The sequence below is a fragment of the Anopheles aquasalis genome, chromosome 3 (assembly GCF_943734665.1).
Source record: "Anopheles aquasalis chromosome 3, idAnoAquaMG_Q_19, whole genome shotgun sequence".
Taxonomy (NCBI): domain Eukaryota; kingdom Metazoa; phylum Arthropoda; class Insecta; order Diptera; family Culicidae; genus Anopheles; species Anopheles aquasalis.
Genome location: NC_064878.1, coordinates 39,325,288 through 39,343,739, shown reverse-complemented (window position 1 = coordinate 39,343,739; position 18,452 = coordinate 39,325,288). Strand labels below are relative to the sequence as shown.

Here is an 18,452-nt window from a genome sequence, read left to right as displayed (position 1 = left end):
ACCCGATTTGATCATTGATCAATCAGTAACCGTCATAGAAAGATCACCTTTTCAGCTTCAAAGCTCTGCCAAATATTGGAAAACTGTAATTTCAACAAAAAGTCGAAGGAAGCTACCGGGATAAACTTTTAATCTATTAAAAGAATATCGATTTGTATGTTTCAAATTTTCCATGAAGCGGCAACGGAGGACACCGGAAAAAGTACCTTTTTGAAGGCGCGCCTTCCTAAATGGAATGTCATGGATGTAACTTTCAGCAAAACTTCCCCAAAATACATCGAAATATTCGTTAAAAGTTTTAGTTTAATATGAAATTCACTTTGAGAAATGAAGTTGCATGGTTTCTTTACTAAAAATCGACAAAAGAAAGCCTCTTTTTACTCGAATTAACCATAAGCCCATGATGACGGTAACGATGATGACGTTGGTTGGTCACTAACAGCACCAGCGAAACCAATAAATCCCCTCGATAAATTAAAACGACTTTCCTGTTCCCATTCCCGTTCCCTTTGACCGAAAGGAATTCTTCATTCACTGCCAGAACACCGGGGACAATGTCCTGCAATAGTGACATCATGCAGGCGTTCACGCCGACGCCACCGTATAGCCAAAAGCGCACCCAAAATGCCCGGTACCCGGAAGCAATAACCGGCTGCAGGTACCGCTGCCATCGTTCGACGTGAACCACGCGACCACCAACACGGTGCACGGTGCACGAAGCGCCAACCCGTCGGAACCGAAAACCATTCACTCCGAACTCCGCTCTGCTGCTTTCTTGGTTGCTTTCTTACTGCGAACGTGTCGTTGGCACCGTGTTGCCCACCGTTCGTCGAGTTTTGCTCATTTTTCACCAGACAGGCACGCGTTACCATAAATTTCCAATTCCCTCAGTCCCCTCTCACATACCGGTACACCTCAATGCATCAGAACGGAGCCGGAGCCAGCGTCCTGGCGTCCTAGCGACCGTGCACTGGATGCAAAGAAGCCAAGAATGGTAGGCGCAGGTAGCGGTGGTAGAGGTGCCAGTATGGCCAACCGGTGGCATGGTGGCACCGTAAAACATGCTTCCAGTGAACAAATGATTATACGCCCGAATGGTACCGGAGCAAACACGCCAACACATGTTGTTGCCGTGATGATGGTGCTGTACTCGACTGCTCGACGAGGGCCCGGAGATGGAATTTACTTGCTGCTGGCGGTGCTGCTGCTGCTGCTGCTGCTCTGGATTCTACTGGCAGTTCCTTTCATTACGATGCAACCGTGAAGCATGATGATGCCGTTGCCTAGGGTTGGTTTCACACCAAACCGGTACTCACCAGGCCGCGGATGTTGATTTCGCGTGCGCTGATGAATTGTGGCCAAAGCTACGCCGAGCGCCGACTCGTCCACATTTCGTTTCCCAAAAATCCCAAAAGCACAATTCACGGAACGAAGCGCGAACGTTTGGCAGGTAAAAGGCTTGAACGGAGGACTCCTTGTTGTTGAGCAGATGCGAGAAGGAACATTCAAAATGGTGCTAGAACTTGAATTTCTGCCAAAGAAGTGGGCGAATGATTAAAAGAAACTCCCGTCTTACGAATGTTTTGCATTCGAGTGCTTTGCGTGTTACTTGAAGGGCAAATCGTGGAACGAAAGGGGAATGATAAAAAACAATCGTCATTGCAACGCGTGTATTTGAAACGAACGAACGCGTTGCACGATGCTTCGTTCTTTGGGGAGTGAATTTATGTGCCAAACAGATAAGCTGGAACCACCCTGCCACCGGCAGGCGGCAGTGATAACTCGCTATTCTACACCGTCGTAGACACTTCTTGGTTCTCCTTCTTCTTGGGAAGCTTAAACACGTGTGCACAAAAGTGGAAAGGCATCGAAGAGGGAGAAAAGCTAAAGTCAACAAGAGAAAAGCGCAGAGAAACACAAAAAAGGTTCCTCCCATCCATCCTCGCTCAGCACACCCGTTGGGTCTCGTCGTCGTTTGAACGTGCCTTTAACGGTAGCTACTGTTTGCAATTCTTTAATCTTGGGTTTGCTTACTTGAAGTCATATAGAGAGGAAGCCACAGAAGGCTGAAGGGTGTTTGGTCGCTGGGGTCGCTCACGATCGCTATTGATTGCGCCTCACATTACCAAGTTTGATTTTTAGCCTCTATTCGGAAAATTGCATTATGTTAACGTTGTGTAAACAACAGGGGAATTAATAACTTTTGAAATCAAAGGTATGATTCCATAGCAAAATCTATAAAGAGAGCCCTTTGAGGATGAAACGTAGAAGAAGTGAAGTAAAATTGTGGCTTACAATAAAACAGGGCGGATAGTAAAGGCTTAGGATGAAGCCGAGCATTAGTTATGCATCGAAGTGAGGTGAAAAGCAAAACCTGACCAGCAGCAGCACAAACAACTCATGAGCACAAAACAGCAATTGAAAATGGTAGCATGACGGAAACAAGTTTTGTGAATTACTATCCGCCTGAAAACATCACAATGTAGCTAGCGAGTTCTTGTTGTATTAATTATTTCCAGCGGGCACACATTCAACAACTTTAACCACCTTTAACGTCAACCCCAACGCGGGTTTCCACTGAGCAGGTTTTTTTATTTCGTTTAACATAACCTGCAAAGTACCAGCATATGGAATGTTTTTAATGTTTAGTTAATTATACAAGAAAACGAACGCATTTAGTACCATTGTTTAGGCGTAGCAGCTGACAATCCGATTGAGCAGCAGAGTTCTAAAAGCCAGATACCCCTAAAACGATTGCTGAAACAGGTCTCACTGAAACAGGTTTTAATCCGTTATCGAATTTTTGCTGCAATACCAACGGAATCGCGCTACCTGTTCGTATGAGAGAGATCCATCAACTGCGTGACGCGTATAAAAGAACCATGAACGGTAGCACAATGAACCCCATGTCCTTGAGTTTCGTTCTCGACGCGATGGCCATGGCCACGGCAATTGAGTTATGATTTTTTGCTGTCCAACTCGGTATCTAATCCGGTAAGGCGATATGCTCATTCCGTTCTTTTTGACGTTCATTATCGCATATGATTGCGGTTAATGCGTTTAAACATACGGCTCATTTCGTTCTCATGTTAAAAGAAATTATCACCTGAGAAGACGTTCCAGTTGACTGCATATGCGGTGCGGAGAGCTCACGATATGTTCATTATCGCCTGCAGGTCATCGTTATCACCTTTCGGGTACAGACATCTACATAACCGGATTAAGATAACACAAATCATCATCGCAAACGATATAAAGGCAATTTGCGGTCACTAGGAACCGACAGTACATTCCGAAACGGCATCCAGGACAAGTCAATTTTAGCAAAAAAAATCAACAAACCGTGAGAGATCAAAGAGACGCAAAATTTCTATTGATGATTGGCATAATGCGTGTTGCAATCGTTCTTTTGGGTAAGCATAATTAATATTTCACTTTAAAGAGTGTGCATCTTACAACTGACCATATTATCTCAGGATTCAGGAAGGAAAGATTTCTCCATTCGAATTTTCGGACGAAATTTCTTACCAGGATGCTTGACAAACCATGATTTAATACCCATCAAATTATTTTTTTCTGTTAATGGTCAACTCGTAGTCTTATCTTGAATTCAATGGAAAACATCTTAGACAGATAGATTAATGTAAAATGGAAGAGTCTTGGTTAGAAAGATTGTTAAAAATGCGGATGCCACAAGTGCAGATTGTTTGGTACTACTGCTTATTACTCACTCTTTATATACGCTAGGGGCATAGGATAAAAAAAATCTTAGAACTATCGGACAAGACATTGCGGTTGTTAATAGTTTATTTTATTGCCATGGTTCAAACAGGAATAGAGCATCGATTGTGCTTAACTTTATACGTCGATAAATTGAATGATATAATAGAAGAAGCCACTGAACCTATCCGCAGACCAGGCCGAATGATAAAGTGTTTCAGTCTTGCCTTAACACTCTCCTTTACGTTGGAAAATGTAATCTGTTGAGATGTATTAAACCCAGCGATTATTCGAAGTGTCCGGTGAGCTCTAACATATCCAGCCTACCTTTTTTGTTGGCACAGTTGTACTGGCTGATTTGGCACCGATTGCTAAAAGTCCGGGGTTTACCTTGGCCATTGCGAGGAACGCCACAAACGGGAGTATAGTCAGCGGTACACATTATATCGCATTTGGCACCTTCCACGGATGATATAGCACAGATAAGCGCCATAATGGCTGAGATAATACGGTCAGTTAGAAGATACACTACTACATTTTGAGTACGCTTACCCAAAAGAACGATTGCAACACGCATTTTTGATGATTTCAATAAAAAACTTTTTTGCAAGAAATTGACTGCTGTCCGACCTTTCCCGTATGCCGTTTCAAAATGTACTGTCCGTACCCTAGCGAAAGAAAGTTAGTTTTATATCGTTCGCGATAATGATGTAGTGCATACAATCTAGATCCTGTCATGTGATATTGATAATGTAATGTTAATAATATAATGTTAATAATGGAATGATAAACCGGTTATTTAATGTGCAGTTGAGTGGAAAATAATCGCAACTCAATGGTTGAAGCCACCGCCATCGCACCGACAAAGAGGTACAAGGTCGCTGCCGTACAGTTTACTCTGAAACGTAAATGCGCGCCGATTTTTCCCAAGGAATCCCAGTGGGCTGATTCTCTATCATACACACAGCACGACTGCGCAAACGATCATTCCAAGCGAGGGAATCACACTGCTGCTCACGTTCACGACATGATCTCCGAAGGGGGCTCGGAATTAGGATCATTACTGCATTCAAATGTTTCTAAATACCTTAACCTAATCGTGGTTCTTTTTCTATATACTTTTTATGGCGAAAATATAAACATTAGCCAAATTGATAGCAAGCTCCTGGTGAAATTGATACCTCGCTAAGGTGAATGGGTTTAAAATATAAATTTATATGTGACAGAGAGTGTATATTGAAAAGTCTTCTGGAAGAACAGTAAACCAATCAAACACTGCATAGCGATTGTTTTTTTTTTTTATTTTTCTGAAAACAATAAACCATTCGAACACGTGCTATCAAATGCTCTGTACTGCCGCACAACAAATTGTTCTTCCGATTACGGACGTACAAACAAACATGCTTTTCCATTCCATTCTAGCATTACCCCTGTTGTCCCAGTTCTTTCCCGAAACCCAAGATCAGATTAAAAAAAAGCGTTTTCTCGTCTTGTTCCTTGTGTAAGAGCCTGAGTAAACCGTGGCCAAACACCTCAGCGAGCAGCTATAGTTCGAGGTGATACAGCAATAGACTTGAGATTCATCAGAAAATAAATGAATATAACTCTTCAACATTAAGCAGTGCATTTGAAGGCTAAAGAACTACTTAATTCAGCTTATTTAACCACACCAACCCGATGGTGCGAATTGCAACCTTCTTTAGTGAGAGAACAATATGATCAGTAACAAACCATGAATGGCGATCAATCCGATGAATTCCTGGGAAAACAATCGATTGAACACGTTTGATCTTCTTCGCCTTTAGGGTGGTTAAAGAGCATTTGACGAGAAGAGCTAGAAAAATTACGGAATATCTTGTCCTGTGACACTGGTACTATAGCCTGGATCTGACAAAAATCGTCACACTAACCACCTGGCCGACAGCTCGGACTCAATTCTTTGCTAGAGTTGTAACGTTAGAAAGAATCGCTACTGGAGAGTTCAGCCTAGCGCCTCTAGAATCGTCTCAGGTGTCAACATTACTATTTAAAAATAATGCACGATTAGAGAAGAATAAGAGTTTCAGAAAAGTATTTCCTACCATTCAACGTTCTTTGATTGTACCGCTTGATGAGTAGGCAAAAAAAGTTTCTGAAAGCGCAACTCACTTTCACCTTCTTTATCAAAAGTCTAATTTGTAATCGTCAAACGAACTGATAATAAAACGCAAAAACCAAAAAACGGATTTCAATAAAATTGCTTTCCGAGAATTTTGATACTCAAAAACATCCTAAACCAATCTTAAAAACTGATAGTAAAGTGAAATAACATCTATGAATTACATGAATGGAAAAGACATCTTAGAACTGTCAAACACCGCGCTGCGTTTGTTAAAAGTACATTTTATTGTCATGGTTCAAAAAGAGGCGAAGCCTTCCAGTGTGCTGGGCCTGACCCGGCGCAAATTATGTAAAACTGGATTTCCACCTCGACAATGACGCATTGGATGTACTCTTGTCTCAACACTCTCCTTCACGTTGGAAAATGTAATCTGTTGAGATGCATGAAATTTGGCGATTATTCGAAGTGTCCGTTGAGCTTTGCCGTGACAATCCTACCTTTGTTGTGGTCACAGTTGTACTGGTCCATGTTGCACCTATTGCCAAAAGTTCGACGTTTACCTTGGCCATTGCGAGATACGCCACAAACGGGAGATTCGTCAGCGGTACACAATATATCGCAATTGGTACCTTCCACCGGCGACATAGCACAGATAAGCGCCATAACGGCTGAGAAAATACGATCGGTTGTAAGATACACACTCTTTAAAGTGAAATGTTGAATATGCTTACCCAATAGAACGATTGCAACACGCATTGTTGATGATTTCAGAAAAAAACACTTTTTTGCTCAAGTTGACCTGTCCTGTATGCCGTTTCGGAATGTACTGTTGGTACCCTGACAAACGACGATCGATTTTATATTGTTCGCGATGATGGAGAGATGCGCTCCATCTAGATCCGGGTAAGTCGGGGTCTATTCCGGTAAGGCGATAGCGATCACCTGCAGTCAAATACGTATCGCCTGCAGTTACCGCAACATATGCAGTCGACTTTGAGCGATAATGAATGCCAGTGTGAACCAAAAGAAGATATCGCCTGGAGGCGAGAACTATCGCCGACCCGGAATAGATATCGCCAGGTTAATGGTGCAACGTAGAACAAGTTATATCGGTGCCTATTCCGGTTCGAGCCGCCAATGCAGTCGACTGGTACGAGGCCTGAGGCAATAATGATCACCAAAATGAAACGGAACATATCGCCTGCTGGCAATCTCCTTACCGGAATAGATAGCATAATGTCCAGTTGAACAACACTACGGCGTATGCGTCGCGAATGATGACAGAATTTTGACCTAGCTAAGCCCTGCTCAAAATGCCTCAGACGTCAACATTACTATCACAAGGAATTCCGAAGCTTCGATCCGTCGAGGTGATCGATATTATCTAAGCATGGCGATATTCTCACTGGCACAAAATCATCAGATAAATCAGAATTTCCATTTGCCAAAAATATCACTTCGGTCAAAAGAATGGAGTACTTCAACGTTTCGTGTGCGGGCAATTTTTGTTACTGGTGCTTATCAGTCACTAACATTTTCATTAGACATAGAAACGTAGGCGATAAAATGATAAATAGTCACCATTATTTCAAAAATTCGAAATAAAATCAAATGGCCGTTTCGGAATATACTGTCTGTACCGTAGCGAACGAAGATCGACTTTATATCGTTCGCAATAGTGATGTGATGCATACTATCTAGATCCAGGCATGTGATATTACTAGTATAATGTTAAGAACCGGTTATTTAATGTCCAGTTCGAGAGCAAATAATCGTAACTCAATCGTCGAGGCCACAGCCATCGTTCCAAGAAAGAGTTTCAAGGTCGCCGGTGTACAGTCCATTCTCAAATGAAAGCGCGAGCTGGTTTTTCCCAAGCAGCGGGTTCGCGTGTTTGACTTACTCCACTAACTGCGTTTGTATAGTTTGGCTTTGAGGTGCATAGGTAAACATGTTTTAAAATGCGTATAGAAGGCGTAGTATTTGCACAGTTGCATTTAAATGTTTCAAAATATCGTTCCAATTAAAGTGCACGCGCTTCCTCGTCCTGATTTATCACTAATTTTTCATGCTGTAGGGTTGATAAAGACTGCCATCGATACAAGTAGAATCAGAAAATGCCACAGTTTGTAACACCATACGTATTACGGCTCCAACTCGTTTAATCTCAATCGCAACCTTATGGGCCAGGCGCGGCCTGGCTCTTACCGTGGGACTGCTGGCCGCGCCAGCACATGGCGCGCCATGGTTGAGCGAGTTTTCTTTTTCTCAACAAAACTGTAATTACAGCACTACTGCTGTACACCAACGTGTGTATGTAAGCACCTATTCACCCGGTAACCCGGTAGATGCTCTCGCGTTCCTCTCCATCTCCTCCGACAACCACAAACAGGTGTCACTGTCGACCACTATGTGCACCTCATAGGCACCAGCATCTGGTGTCAGCTCCCTGTAATTCACTTACAGTCCAGATTCTACGTTATTTTTAAGGTTTTACTGACATTTTCCCCATCAAACCATCCCTGAACCTGCCACAAACGGCTTCATTACGTGCTTTTGAATCAACGTCGTTGGTCGGTGCAGAGCGAGTTAAAAGAATTTCCTAGAACGAGGGCACTGTAGCGGAGATTAAATGAGGGAATGCTTCAAAGGCTGTGTAAAGTGTGCGCACTGCGAAGAACTGAGGACTGAAAGCCATTGACCTACGCGCTTGAGCATTACATTGTAGCGAGGTCGCCAGGAAGAGCACGAAGCATTCAAACCGAGTTCAAGCAAAGGGTCAAATGAGTCTAGTTCGCTTCAGTAAACCGTTCGTACTGAGGCAACCTTATTTTACCGCACTCCTCATCGGTTTAATCCAGCATGAAAGCACTCTTGTGTTTTTGTGATTTGAAGTCTTATGAAGCGCTGCCTTCTATGAAACTTTTCTTGAAATACATACTTTCGAAATGTTTCTTGACACGAAAACCTTTAAAAAGCATCAAATAGTAAATAGTCTAACGGTTGGATGGTTCTGGAGCCAAATTTTGCCTAGAAATTCATGAGATGACCACGACTAACGAAAATTTGATTGAAATTTCATCATCCTCTATTTATGAAACCTTACATATTGTTTATCAATCCATCTATTTGCGTGTCAAACAATTTCATGTTACAAATACTTCCTTCTACTATCCTACGCTACATCTAGTTCTAGTTTTTAAGATTCTATCTGTGATCAGGCCTCACGAGAGGCCGAATACATTTATTCAATAAGCAAACAAACAAACAAAAACAACCGCAGAAGTAGTTATAAAGGAACATGCAATCGTCATTTTTAGTCACTTCCGAGCGCTCTCACCAAAATCTGTGAAAAACAAGATGGTGCACATCTAGCGGACACAGAAGCTTTAAACAAGCGTCACCAGGAATATCAAGGGCAAGATTGCAAAATAAATTAGCTATTAAATGATTTCAGATTATGCCAGGAAATCGCCATACTCAAGGTAAAATAGAGTAGCATTAGAATATTTCGTTAACTTACACGAAACGTATAAAACAAAAGATTTGTTGACAAAATGAAGCAACAAACGTGCACAAAATAAACAAGAATAATTCTTGACCCTTTTTGTTTCAACATAAACGCCCTGGTAGACAATCTGCAATTTATCTCTTTCGTATTCTCCTCTTTTCCCTTTAGCCATTATTTGAAGAATTTGTATTCTCAAGAAATACACCACCATGCCCCTGCACCGCTTAAAAGTTGATTGCACCCAAGCAATCACAAAAAAGAGAGAAAAAGATTGTGCGTCGTGTGAAAGCACACTACAGGAAAAGGCAGCAACTTTCACCGCAACACCCAACAACATCGGCAGCATAAAACGCCCGGTAATCGCATAAGCGGCATAACCAAATTTGCTTTGTTAATTTTTGGCGCCCCCTGAAGCACAAACACTCCCCGGTGCTAAAGGGTCACCGCGCCCAGAGGGGAACGGACTTTGCACCTCCTGCCTCGACCTGCGACAGCCAAATTCCACAAAATAATCGGCCATACACCGGAGGTGCCAACACGATGCTGCGGTGCGATGTTTTCCCGATGCCAAGCGTGGCAAACTGGCGAATGTTCGAGCTGTTTGCCATTTTTCTTTTAACAAACGCCATTCTCGCCATCTTTTTCTCAAAATAATGATGCCAACGGCAACGGTGCAGCAGCCGGGAGCTGCTTTGCTCCTTTTATACGGTCCGTTTAGTTGCTTGGTGTCCCCCGGAGGAGCGCCCGCAGTTCGTTTGTAGCGGGCAGTAAATGAAAGTAACGGCCATAACAAAATGGCGAAAGTACTGCCACTTTTATAACGCTTCCTTCCGGTGTTCTTCGCCTTCGCCGTGCTTTATGTTATGTGCCGTGCGCAGTGCAATGTGTCCCTCCCTGCCCCATTGGAATGCGGGAGTGCGCGCTCGCTCGTCTTGTGCCGTAAAACCGTTGTCCCGAGCTCTCGCAGGACGACCCAGACGTGAAACCCAGAAACCAGAGTGATAAAACTGCTCAAACGATCGCGTAGGTTTTGTCCTTTGGTTCAATGTTTTTCTTCATTCTTTCTTCCTCCACTTTCCATCGGTCTCTTGCCCTCCGCTGTCGTTTGTTCGTTTTGTTTTACAACCACTCAGGCGCGACCGTCTCCCGTGTCTCATTTCCGTTTCCGCTTTAGCCGCCGTTGGCACCGTTTCGAAGCCATCGATGAGCATCGGTCGATGGTGATCGTGTTAGGGGAAGGAAGGTGGAAGAGCTGTTTTTTACGATGAAAATCCAATGGCTCTGTCCTGGCTCTGTTCACATTCCGTCGCGGTTGCTACAGAGTGTTCCACCGGTCATTTCCTTGGTAGGGAAATGAGCCTCGATCAATCGGAACTGCAACCTCGTTATTAGGCGAGCGACTGATTTTAATAGGCATGGCAACACACCAGTTGCAGAACGGTTGCACCTTGCTGGGAAAGGAATTGATTTTCGATTTTAATTAGGATGTCAATTTTCAATTGAAGTTGACAATAAACCTCTGCTCACCATCAAAACGTAACTATAGTTATTTTAAATATAAGGAAATCATTATTAAACTGCTAAGTAATTGAATCTGTGAGAAAGCATTTAACGATCTAAATATTTAACGATTCCACGATCCACAAAAGTGTGATTGTGGCATGCAAAAGCAAGACGCTCTGAAAGATGCAATTCCATAAAAGCAACAATACGTTAGAGGTATCATTACATTTTCCCATTTGTATAATTGTTTCGAGCATAACTTCCAACAAGATTTTTTAACTAGTTATGTTCCTTTGCAAAAGCGCAATCGTTCGGTTGGCCTGCCGCAATTTTGCAGCCCTTCGAATCTGAATTAAAGATTTTATGTTCACTTCAGTGAGTTTAAACAGGCCAAAACTAATTTACAGCTGTGCAACATGCAGAAGCACAATCTACACAATCATATAGCATGCGTGCCGCAGAAGAAAGTACCTGCTAGTCAGTGAGCCGCTGTTTAAAGTATTATCCAGCCCGCCGGTCATTACACCACATAATTCAGAGGTGCATAACTTTATTAAATTTGCTTTTGCCCACCTAAATTTGCCCACCGAAGCCCAACCGAAGCCGGTGTTTTTGACCAGAGATGTAAAGGCAATTCCAAAACTGGTCGCTGCGCCGGAAATACGAAATGATATAGCTCCGTTGCTAAAATCCCGACGATGGAGGCGCTAGGTCACCGGTAAAATTGCATACTTTCAGAGGTTTGTATTAAATATTTAATTAACTAAATAACCCATTAAATGTTCAAGTTACAAAAAAATATCTAGAAGAGTGGTTGGGAGAAAGAAAAAGATTTAGCATATACATCTCTTCTACCCTTTTCCCCTCCCAGATAACTAATATTTGTAAACCACGCAATTATGCAAGTTGTTAGAGATGTAGCTATTTTTTTTCACCATGAGTTCTAAAGATTTGACTGAAGACAATTGTCTAAAACTAACATTAACACAACTAACACAATAAATAATGGTAGCCCCTAATTTTTTCATCTTTTCAAGAATATTTTCTACGGAGCAACTCACAACTAAAATATGCACCAGTTATAACCAATATTATTCAATCTGCCTTTTCACTCACTGCACTGCTGATCAGAGCAACCCAGCTGCCATTCTGTTCCCCAGCACATTTCACAACCTCCATTTCACAACCTTACACCGTTAATCCGCCAAGATACATGCCCCCGTCCCCCGCCCTTCCAACCCTTTCACGACTACCCGATCTGTAGCCCGGACCATCCTACGACCTGCTTATGGTTGCAAAATGCCAGCATTACGCAGCCCTTACCCCGGTTACTTACCGGGTTAGCGGTAGAAAAGGTTTTCTTTTCACTGAAAAGCCCTCAACCGGTGAAAAGCGACCTGCAGCTTGTTGTTTCTTTTCAATTTTCCTCTCCACTCGGCTCGGTTCTCATTAGACGGGCCCCATTTTTGGGATTGTGCGCGTCTTCAGCCAACGCTGATCCATCTAAGCGTGGCGCGTGGTATTCGCCTTATCTGCCCCGTAACAGAGCCGCACCGGATGAGGGTGACCTTTCATTTTGCCTTCAAACCATTTCTGCTTTCCATAATCCGTTCAACGCTACACACCGGTACCAACTCACTCCCTCCTCTATCTCTTTCTTCACTATTTCCTCCCTAACACATGCGCATTCTTTCTTGACGGTTCGCTTTTTCAAATCCTAATTATGTTTCATTGTACACCGGCGCTTACCGTACGCCTCTCGGGCCCGGAGCGTGGCCAGATGATAATGAGAATGGGTGCTCGGTATAGAAAGCGACCCAAACGTCCCAGGGATCCCTCTTTTTTTCTCAGCCCAACTAGATCACGAAAAGAATCACCATTCATAAGCAAAAAAGGCTGTGGCTCTACCCTTTTGTCTTCAATTCAAGCGGAAAACAGCATGGCAACAGCAGCAAGAAAGATCTCGTGCTCTCGCGCAGCAAAATGCGAACGCAGAGGCCACAACAAAAACACTGAGCACAGTTCACAGTCCCGTGGCTTTTGGTGTGAGATGAAGAATAGGCTTTTATGCTGAATGTTTTATGCTTCAAGGACGCACCGATGCGCCAGACCAGAGCGCGCGCGAGCTGATGGCATGACATTACAAAGAGTCAGCAAAGAAGAATCGGAGTTTACCTTCGGAGTTCCTGTTCGGTGTTGCTGATTAGATGGTTGCCATGCGCGGTGGCGGTTTGCCTTTTCATTCATTGCCGCTCTCGTTGTGCGAATAAGAATGTACCCGCAGCCATATGATGCTCACTGACCGAAGACCACCATCCGCACTCGAGCATATCATTCGCTCCTGAAACTCGATGGAGGTGCCAGGCAGCTCACGCCGGCGAAACAATTTCCCCACAGCACCGTATAGCGTACGCCAGAAGGTTCTCCATCGCCAGCCACGCCATTTCATCTCCGATAATCATTTGCTTATGCTGCCATGCTGCGATATCGCGATAAAAAAATGAAACAAAAAAATAAGAACGTCGCATCCCCTACTTCATTGCTCTGCTCGGGCTGGCGCAGAAAAGAATGTTACGCCATTGTCGAGAATTTGGGGGGACAAATAACGATAAGATGATGCTGATGGCGATGGCGACGACGACGACGATGATGGAGAAGATGGTGATGGTGATGATGATGATAGCTGTTGCTGTTGAACATTTCGTGCCACATTTCCTGCAATTTTCTCCAGTAGCGGTGGAGGGTGTTGGGAAACTGATGATGGATCATAAATTGAACGAGCGACAACTTCACTAGCTGCTCGCCATTCTTTTGCTTCCGGCCCTCGGCGCCATCCGCCTCGCGCGCGGTCCGTCGTCGTGGTGCATGAGTTTTATTTCCGTTTTTCCACCCCCCCCCCCCCCTGGCCCCTTCTTCCTCCCTCATGGCCAACGTTCGATCGTACCGTTTGGCCAGACAGATAACAGCGAAGAACTGAGCAGGAACAGCAGCAGGAGTAGCACGATTTTTGGAGGGCGACACCACCATCGCCGAGACGACGATGGACCGCACCTCACACGCTCTCGTGATTTCCTTCAAGCAAACCGTGAAGTGATGGAACCAGCGATACTTTTGAAAGTATCAACTTGATCAATTACCACACGCGGTACGAGGGTGCGAGAGGCTGGTGCAATGTCTTAAAAGCTCCTTTTAATGTTGTCAAAAGTTTTTGCCAACGCGCATAAAACGAACAACGGTGTCGATGATGGTGGCAGCGGTAACATGCTCTTGTCGTCATCTCGAGCAGCTGGAACAACCATAAAATTATCGACGTTTTACAGGCAATTGCCAGGCCTTGCCGTTTTGCACCCCGGTATGCGGCTTGTAAAAGTTGTTTTTTCGCCCTGTTTGCCCACTGTAACGCAATTTGACATCGATTCGGCAAATAATTGCTTCCAACAGCAAACAACAGCGTTGCAGATCATCGAGGGAGAGCTGGTGTTCGTACGAGAACGAGTAATTGGAAGTTGATGATAAGAAGTTGTTTGTTCACTTCCTGCAATGCGATACCACCGACACTAGAAGTCTGTGGCGATGGTGGTGTGAGGTACACGTAGTGGTTTTTCCAGTGCAGAAGTAGTTGCTGTAAATCGCTACGCACCGAAGAGAGCTGTTAGTTTGGAGGAGATGCCCCTTCAACAAATTGAGAGCAAATGGGAAACACACCAGGTGCGATGTCAGAGCGCTCTGGTTTGCAAAACAATTAATTTCATATTCAAACACCCACTCTGTTTGCACCGGAAATGATTCTTTTCTAAGAAAATGTGTCCTCATCGCTGATATTTATAAATGGTTCACTAGCATCAGTATGCATTTCCACGAATTGATAAACCATTTCAATGTGTTCAAATATGTTCCGGCTTTGCAAACCGTTTGCAAAACATTCTCCCACCAAGAGCATGTACTGAAACACCCTTTGAGCTGTTTTCATACCGATAGCGTTTTCCACACACGAAAAATACCAATATATCAATACCAGCATCTTATCGAATGATCATAAATGGTTTAATCCATACTCATGTGCAATAACATCCGTGATTTGAACAAATTCATTCCAAAATAATAGCAAAATTCAAGTACAACGCTGGTTTGTTTGCGTAGCCTTCTACAGCCGGTTCAGAAAACGCCAAAATCTGTGGATTTCCACAGATTCAACAAAGGCGAAAACGCTAACTTTAAGCTCTGTCGACGGGTTTTGACGGGTTTTGACCACTTGCATCAAAAAACGCTCGAAAAAGGCTCGTAAAACGCTCTCGATGTGATACTAGCTTTAAAGTGCTGAATTTTGTGACCTGTTGATCGAAAACTTTCTTCAAAGAGTATTTTGGAAAATCCTTTCTTCATATGGAAGTGATAAAAAAGCTCAATAGTTTCAATTGAATAAAACAACATGTTACCAATTTATTCGAACAAGTCTGAACTAGGTGCTTAATGGCAGTAGCGTTCAAACGCATATTCAATCAAAAATTGAATAGGTTTTATAATTCAATAAGGGTAATTCAAACCCCCACTACAAAAATAGCCCCTTTTGGTGAATGAAGAAGGCGTCCAACATGAGTATGTATAGGATCTGGCATAAAATAAAATGATTTATGTTGTATGAAATAATTATCCAAGTTAGCAAAAAGTGCAATTGAAAAGCAACTGTACGATAACCCAGCTTCTTGCTTTCTGCTTTTTTATCCACGTGGTTCGTAAAATGTGATTGAAAAAGTCTCATCATTGCTATTCGCTACTCCAGAGTAAAAGGCTCATCTCTGCTCTACCATTCGGCCGCTTAAAGTGCAAACAAACACCCGAAAAAAAACAATAACGGACGCACTCTTTAAACTCCCACCCACACACATCCACGGCTCAAGGGCACCACTTGGCCACGCCACGATTCGGCAACACACATCCGCTCCTCGTCCCCCTTGTCTGGCACGGTATCGTTCCGAGCAAATTGGTCAGAATTGGTTGCTGGGAACGGATAAGTGGCTGCAAAACTGACTACATGTTCACCGTGGACACGAGGACGAACGGCGTTCGACATTCTCCGCTATAATCGAAGAGGTGGCATGATTGTGATGCTCTGAATGAAGACATTTCGGAACTGCTTCCACCGGGGCATCGTTTTACTTCTCTTGTATTAACCAGCCCGTGGCCAGTAGCGAATCGCTGATCCACCAACCAGTCCAACCAGGCGGATTGTACGCTGAAAATTGAGTCAAGATGGATTCTAAGCCGGTGCTGGTGCCGGAGCCGTTCCCTGGTAGTTGTCCCTAAGGAACCATCCACTCAAAGCTCCCGCTTGCGCCAGCGATGCCACAACGGTCGTCATCCTCAAGATCTTGCCGCTCAAGAGAGGGTTCGAGAGTTGAAATTTGAGGCGATCTGGCCCTGGTACCATCTGTTTCTACTCTCTACAGGCTCCGGCACCACTCTCGGTCCGGAATGTGTACCACGATGCATACGTAAAGAAGCAACCATCCTTCCCCCCCCCCCCCCCCCCCCCCCATTTGCCCTGCAATCATCCGGTTTAGTCTTGTGCTGGCATTTGGCGTCTTGTGATTCCCACCGGGAACCCTCGCGTCGTCTGGCATAAGATTGCCAATTTAGGAGCGAGAAATCGCAGCTCGCGGTAAGTCGCTCGCTCAAGGAATCGTCCCTCCACTCGCGAGACCAGAAACCCGGTTCTTTCCATAAAGTGTTTGCTCTGCCGCATGCCACCCCTCTGTTCGCCACGATTCCCGGCCCCACCCGGGATGCCAGCTACGGCTTGATGGCGGTTGCCGAGCAGCAGGGTTCCATCATTGTTCGTAATCGCCTAAATTGACTTCCTTTCTCGAACGAATTCCAAATCCTGCGGATCCCACCCATGGTGGCGCATGGCGTAACATCATCTGGGATTCTTCTTTTCTTTCCATCCAACCGAACCCTCTTCACACCGTGACAGCACCGAGCACCGACCATCGGTAATCCGTTGCTCGAACGTTGGCCTTCCGCTCTGACAGCTCGGCTGCTTCGATCAGAGGCGCGCAGAGGCATACCGACGACGGCCAAAGCATACTGCCATTGACTTTCCGCGTCGCATTAGAGTCGCGTCGATAGAAAGAGAACGCGCGATAGGATAAAGGGGCCGCACACCGGCAGCACACCGTCGGACGTGGCCACTACCATGGCAACTGTCAATCCAGGCCCAGAGCGCTCGGCAATCAAACTCCACGGGCGTCTGTGGCAGCAAATTAAAGTGAAAGTTAATCAACAGTGAAATGTAATCGCCACACCACAACCCCACTGCCATTTCTAGTACAGCGCCGAGCCCTGGTGGTCGTGGTCGGATTTGGAGTGTTTGGTGGAGTCGCCTGCTTTGACTTGGGGGAAGCTCGTACCAAAGACAGGCCAGGATGTAAATGGAATGCAGATTACCGGGCTGCCCAGAGTTTGGGACCGAAATCCGGACTTTTGGGCTGGACTTTGGTCTTGTGGATCAGGATAACGGGATTTAATTGTTTCTTGCCGTGGCTGTGGTGACGCTGGCCGAACCAAACTGACATTTGGTCGAGGCTGAAAGCGTCATTGGGGATCTAGCTGCAAAATGCAGTTCTTCAGCTAGATAGCTGGCCCAGCGTTGGTAGCACGGAAGCAACCAACTGTTAACCCAATTAAAGTGACTTAAAACTTGGCTCAAACACCCCGCTCGCTAGTGCCAGTAGCGTCGTAATGTAAGCACAACTTTCGGGGGAGAAAAATTGGAACTCGCCGGAATCTTTCCCGAGAGCGAAAGTCGTTCTGGTGCTGGTCGCTGTTGTAAAAGCTGTCCCTGCAAAAGTTATTCGTTATCGGGACACACGATTCGGGCACGAGTGCAGAGGGAGAAGTTGATGGAGCGTAATGGAAGTGATTTTGCGTTAGCGTTCACCCAGCGACGACGACAACGACGGTGAAACTCGCTGGAAAGACTAATAACACTTAAGCTTAACGTGTTGGCGAGCTAAGTAAAACAGACAAAAAGTCCAGTGGACAAGATCAGGCACAAGAACAAAGGGAGTATGCTGCGCTTCTGTCGCACTATCTTGTATCAGAGAGGAGCCAGCCAACCAGCTAAAAGAGTTAACGAATTAGATGGAGACACACAATGTTTTGTGACAAAAGCGTTGGAGTTTCACAACTTCCAGAACCCCGCAGCTTAATAACTAGATACATAAACCGAAGATAAATTTGAGTTCTCACATGAAAGAAGAGAGCAATTGTTCAAGAGACAAAAGCGAGACAAGCGAGAACAGAAGGGTGTGAGACTTATCCGCTTCTTATCGCAAGCTGTATTCTTATCTTATCGCAAGCTGCACTCAGGATGCTCTCGATCTTTTAATGGAAGCTTAAATGGCTCTCTACACAAAACCATTGTGACGACCAATAAAACCAGCAGTGCAAACACCTATGCCTTCAGTTTGCACACTTTGCAAGCATTTCAAGAAGCAAACAATGAAACCAATTGAAGCCATTGCTACGATCTACCATCCAAGCGATGAAAGCGGATTCGTTTGGCTTTGAAATCGACGAGGCTGAGTAAAACTTCAATATTGATTCGCCTTTCTT

At 44.5% G+C, this 18,452-nt stretch overlaps 3 protein-coding genes across 5 annotated transcripts in view; all 3 read right to left on the bottom strand.

Moving 5' to 3' along the window:
* Window positions 1-18,452, bottom strand: part of LOC126577518 (uncharacterized) — a 107,883-nt gene that overhangs the window by 77,801 nt on the left and 11,630 nt on the right. The window lies entirely within an intron of this gene.
* Window positions 3,737-4,368, bottom strand: LOC126577519 (vasotab-like). The gene is made up of 3 exons (XM_050239195.1): window positions 4,273-4,368; window positions 4,048-4,218; window positions 3,737-3,980 (listed from the first exon to the last, which is right to left on the bottom strand). Exons 1-3 carry the CDS (start codon window positions 4,295-4,297, stop codon window positions 3,949-3,951), a joined length of 228 nt encoding a protein of 75 aa, XP_050095152.1. The 5' UTR covers window positions 4,298-4,368; the 3' UTR covers window positions 3,737-3,948.
* On the bottom strand, window positions 6,003-7,407 carry LOC126577520 (vasotab-like). 2 transcript variants are annotated; one of them, XM_050239197.1, is made up of 4 exons: window positions 7,042-7,407; window positions 6,553-6,980; window positions 6,319-6,489; window positions 6,003-6,251 (listed from the first exon to the last, which is right to left on the bottom strand). In XM_050239197.1, exons 2-4 carry the CDS (start codon window positions 6,575-6,577, stop codon window positions 6,220-6,222), a joined length of 228 nt encoding a protein of 75 aa, XP_050095154.1. In that variant the 5' UTR covers window positions 6,578-6,980; window positions 7,042-7,407; the 3' UTR covers window positions 6,003-6,219. The 2 variants fall into 2 exon arrangements, with proteins under 2 accessions (XP_050095154.1, XP_050095153.1); XM_050239196.1 differs by having other exon boundaries at window positions 6,553-7,407.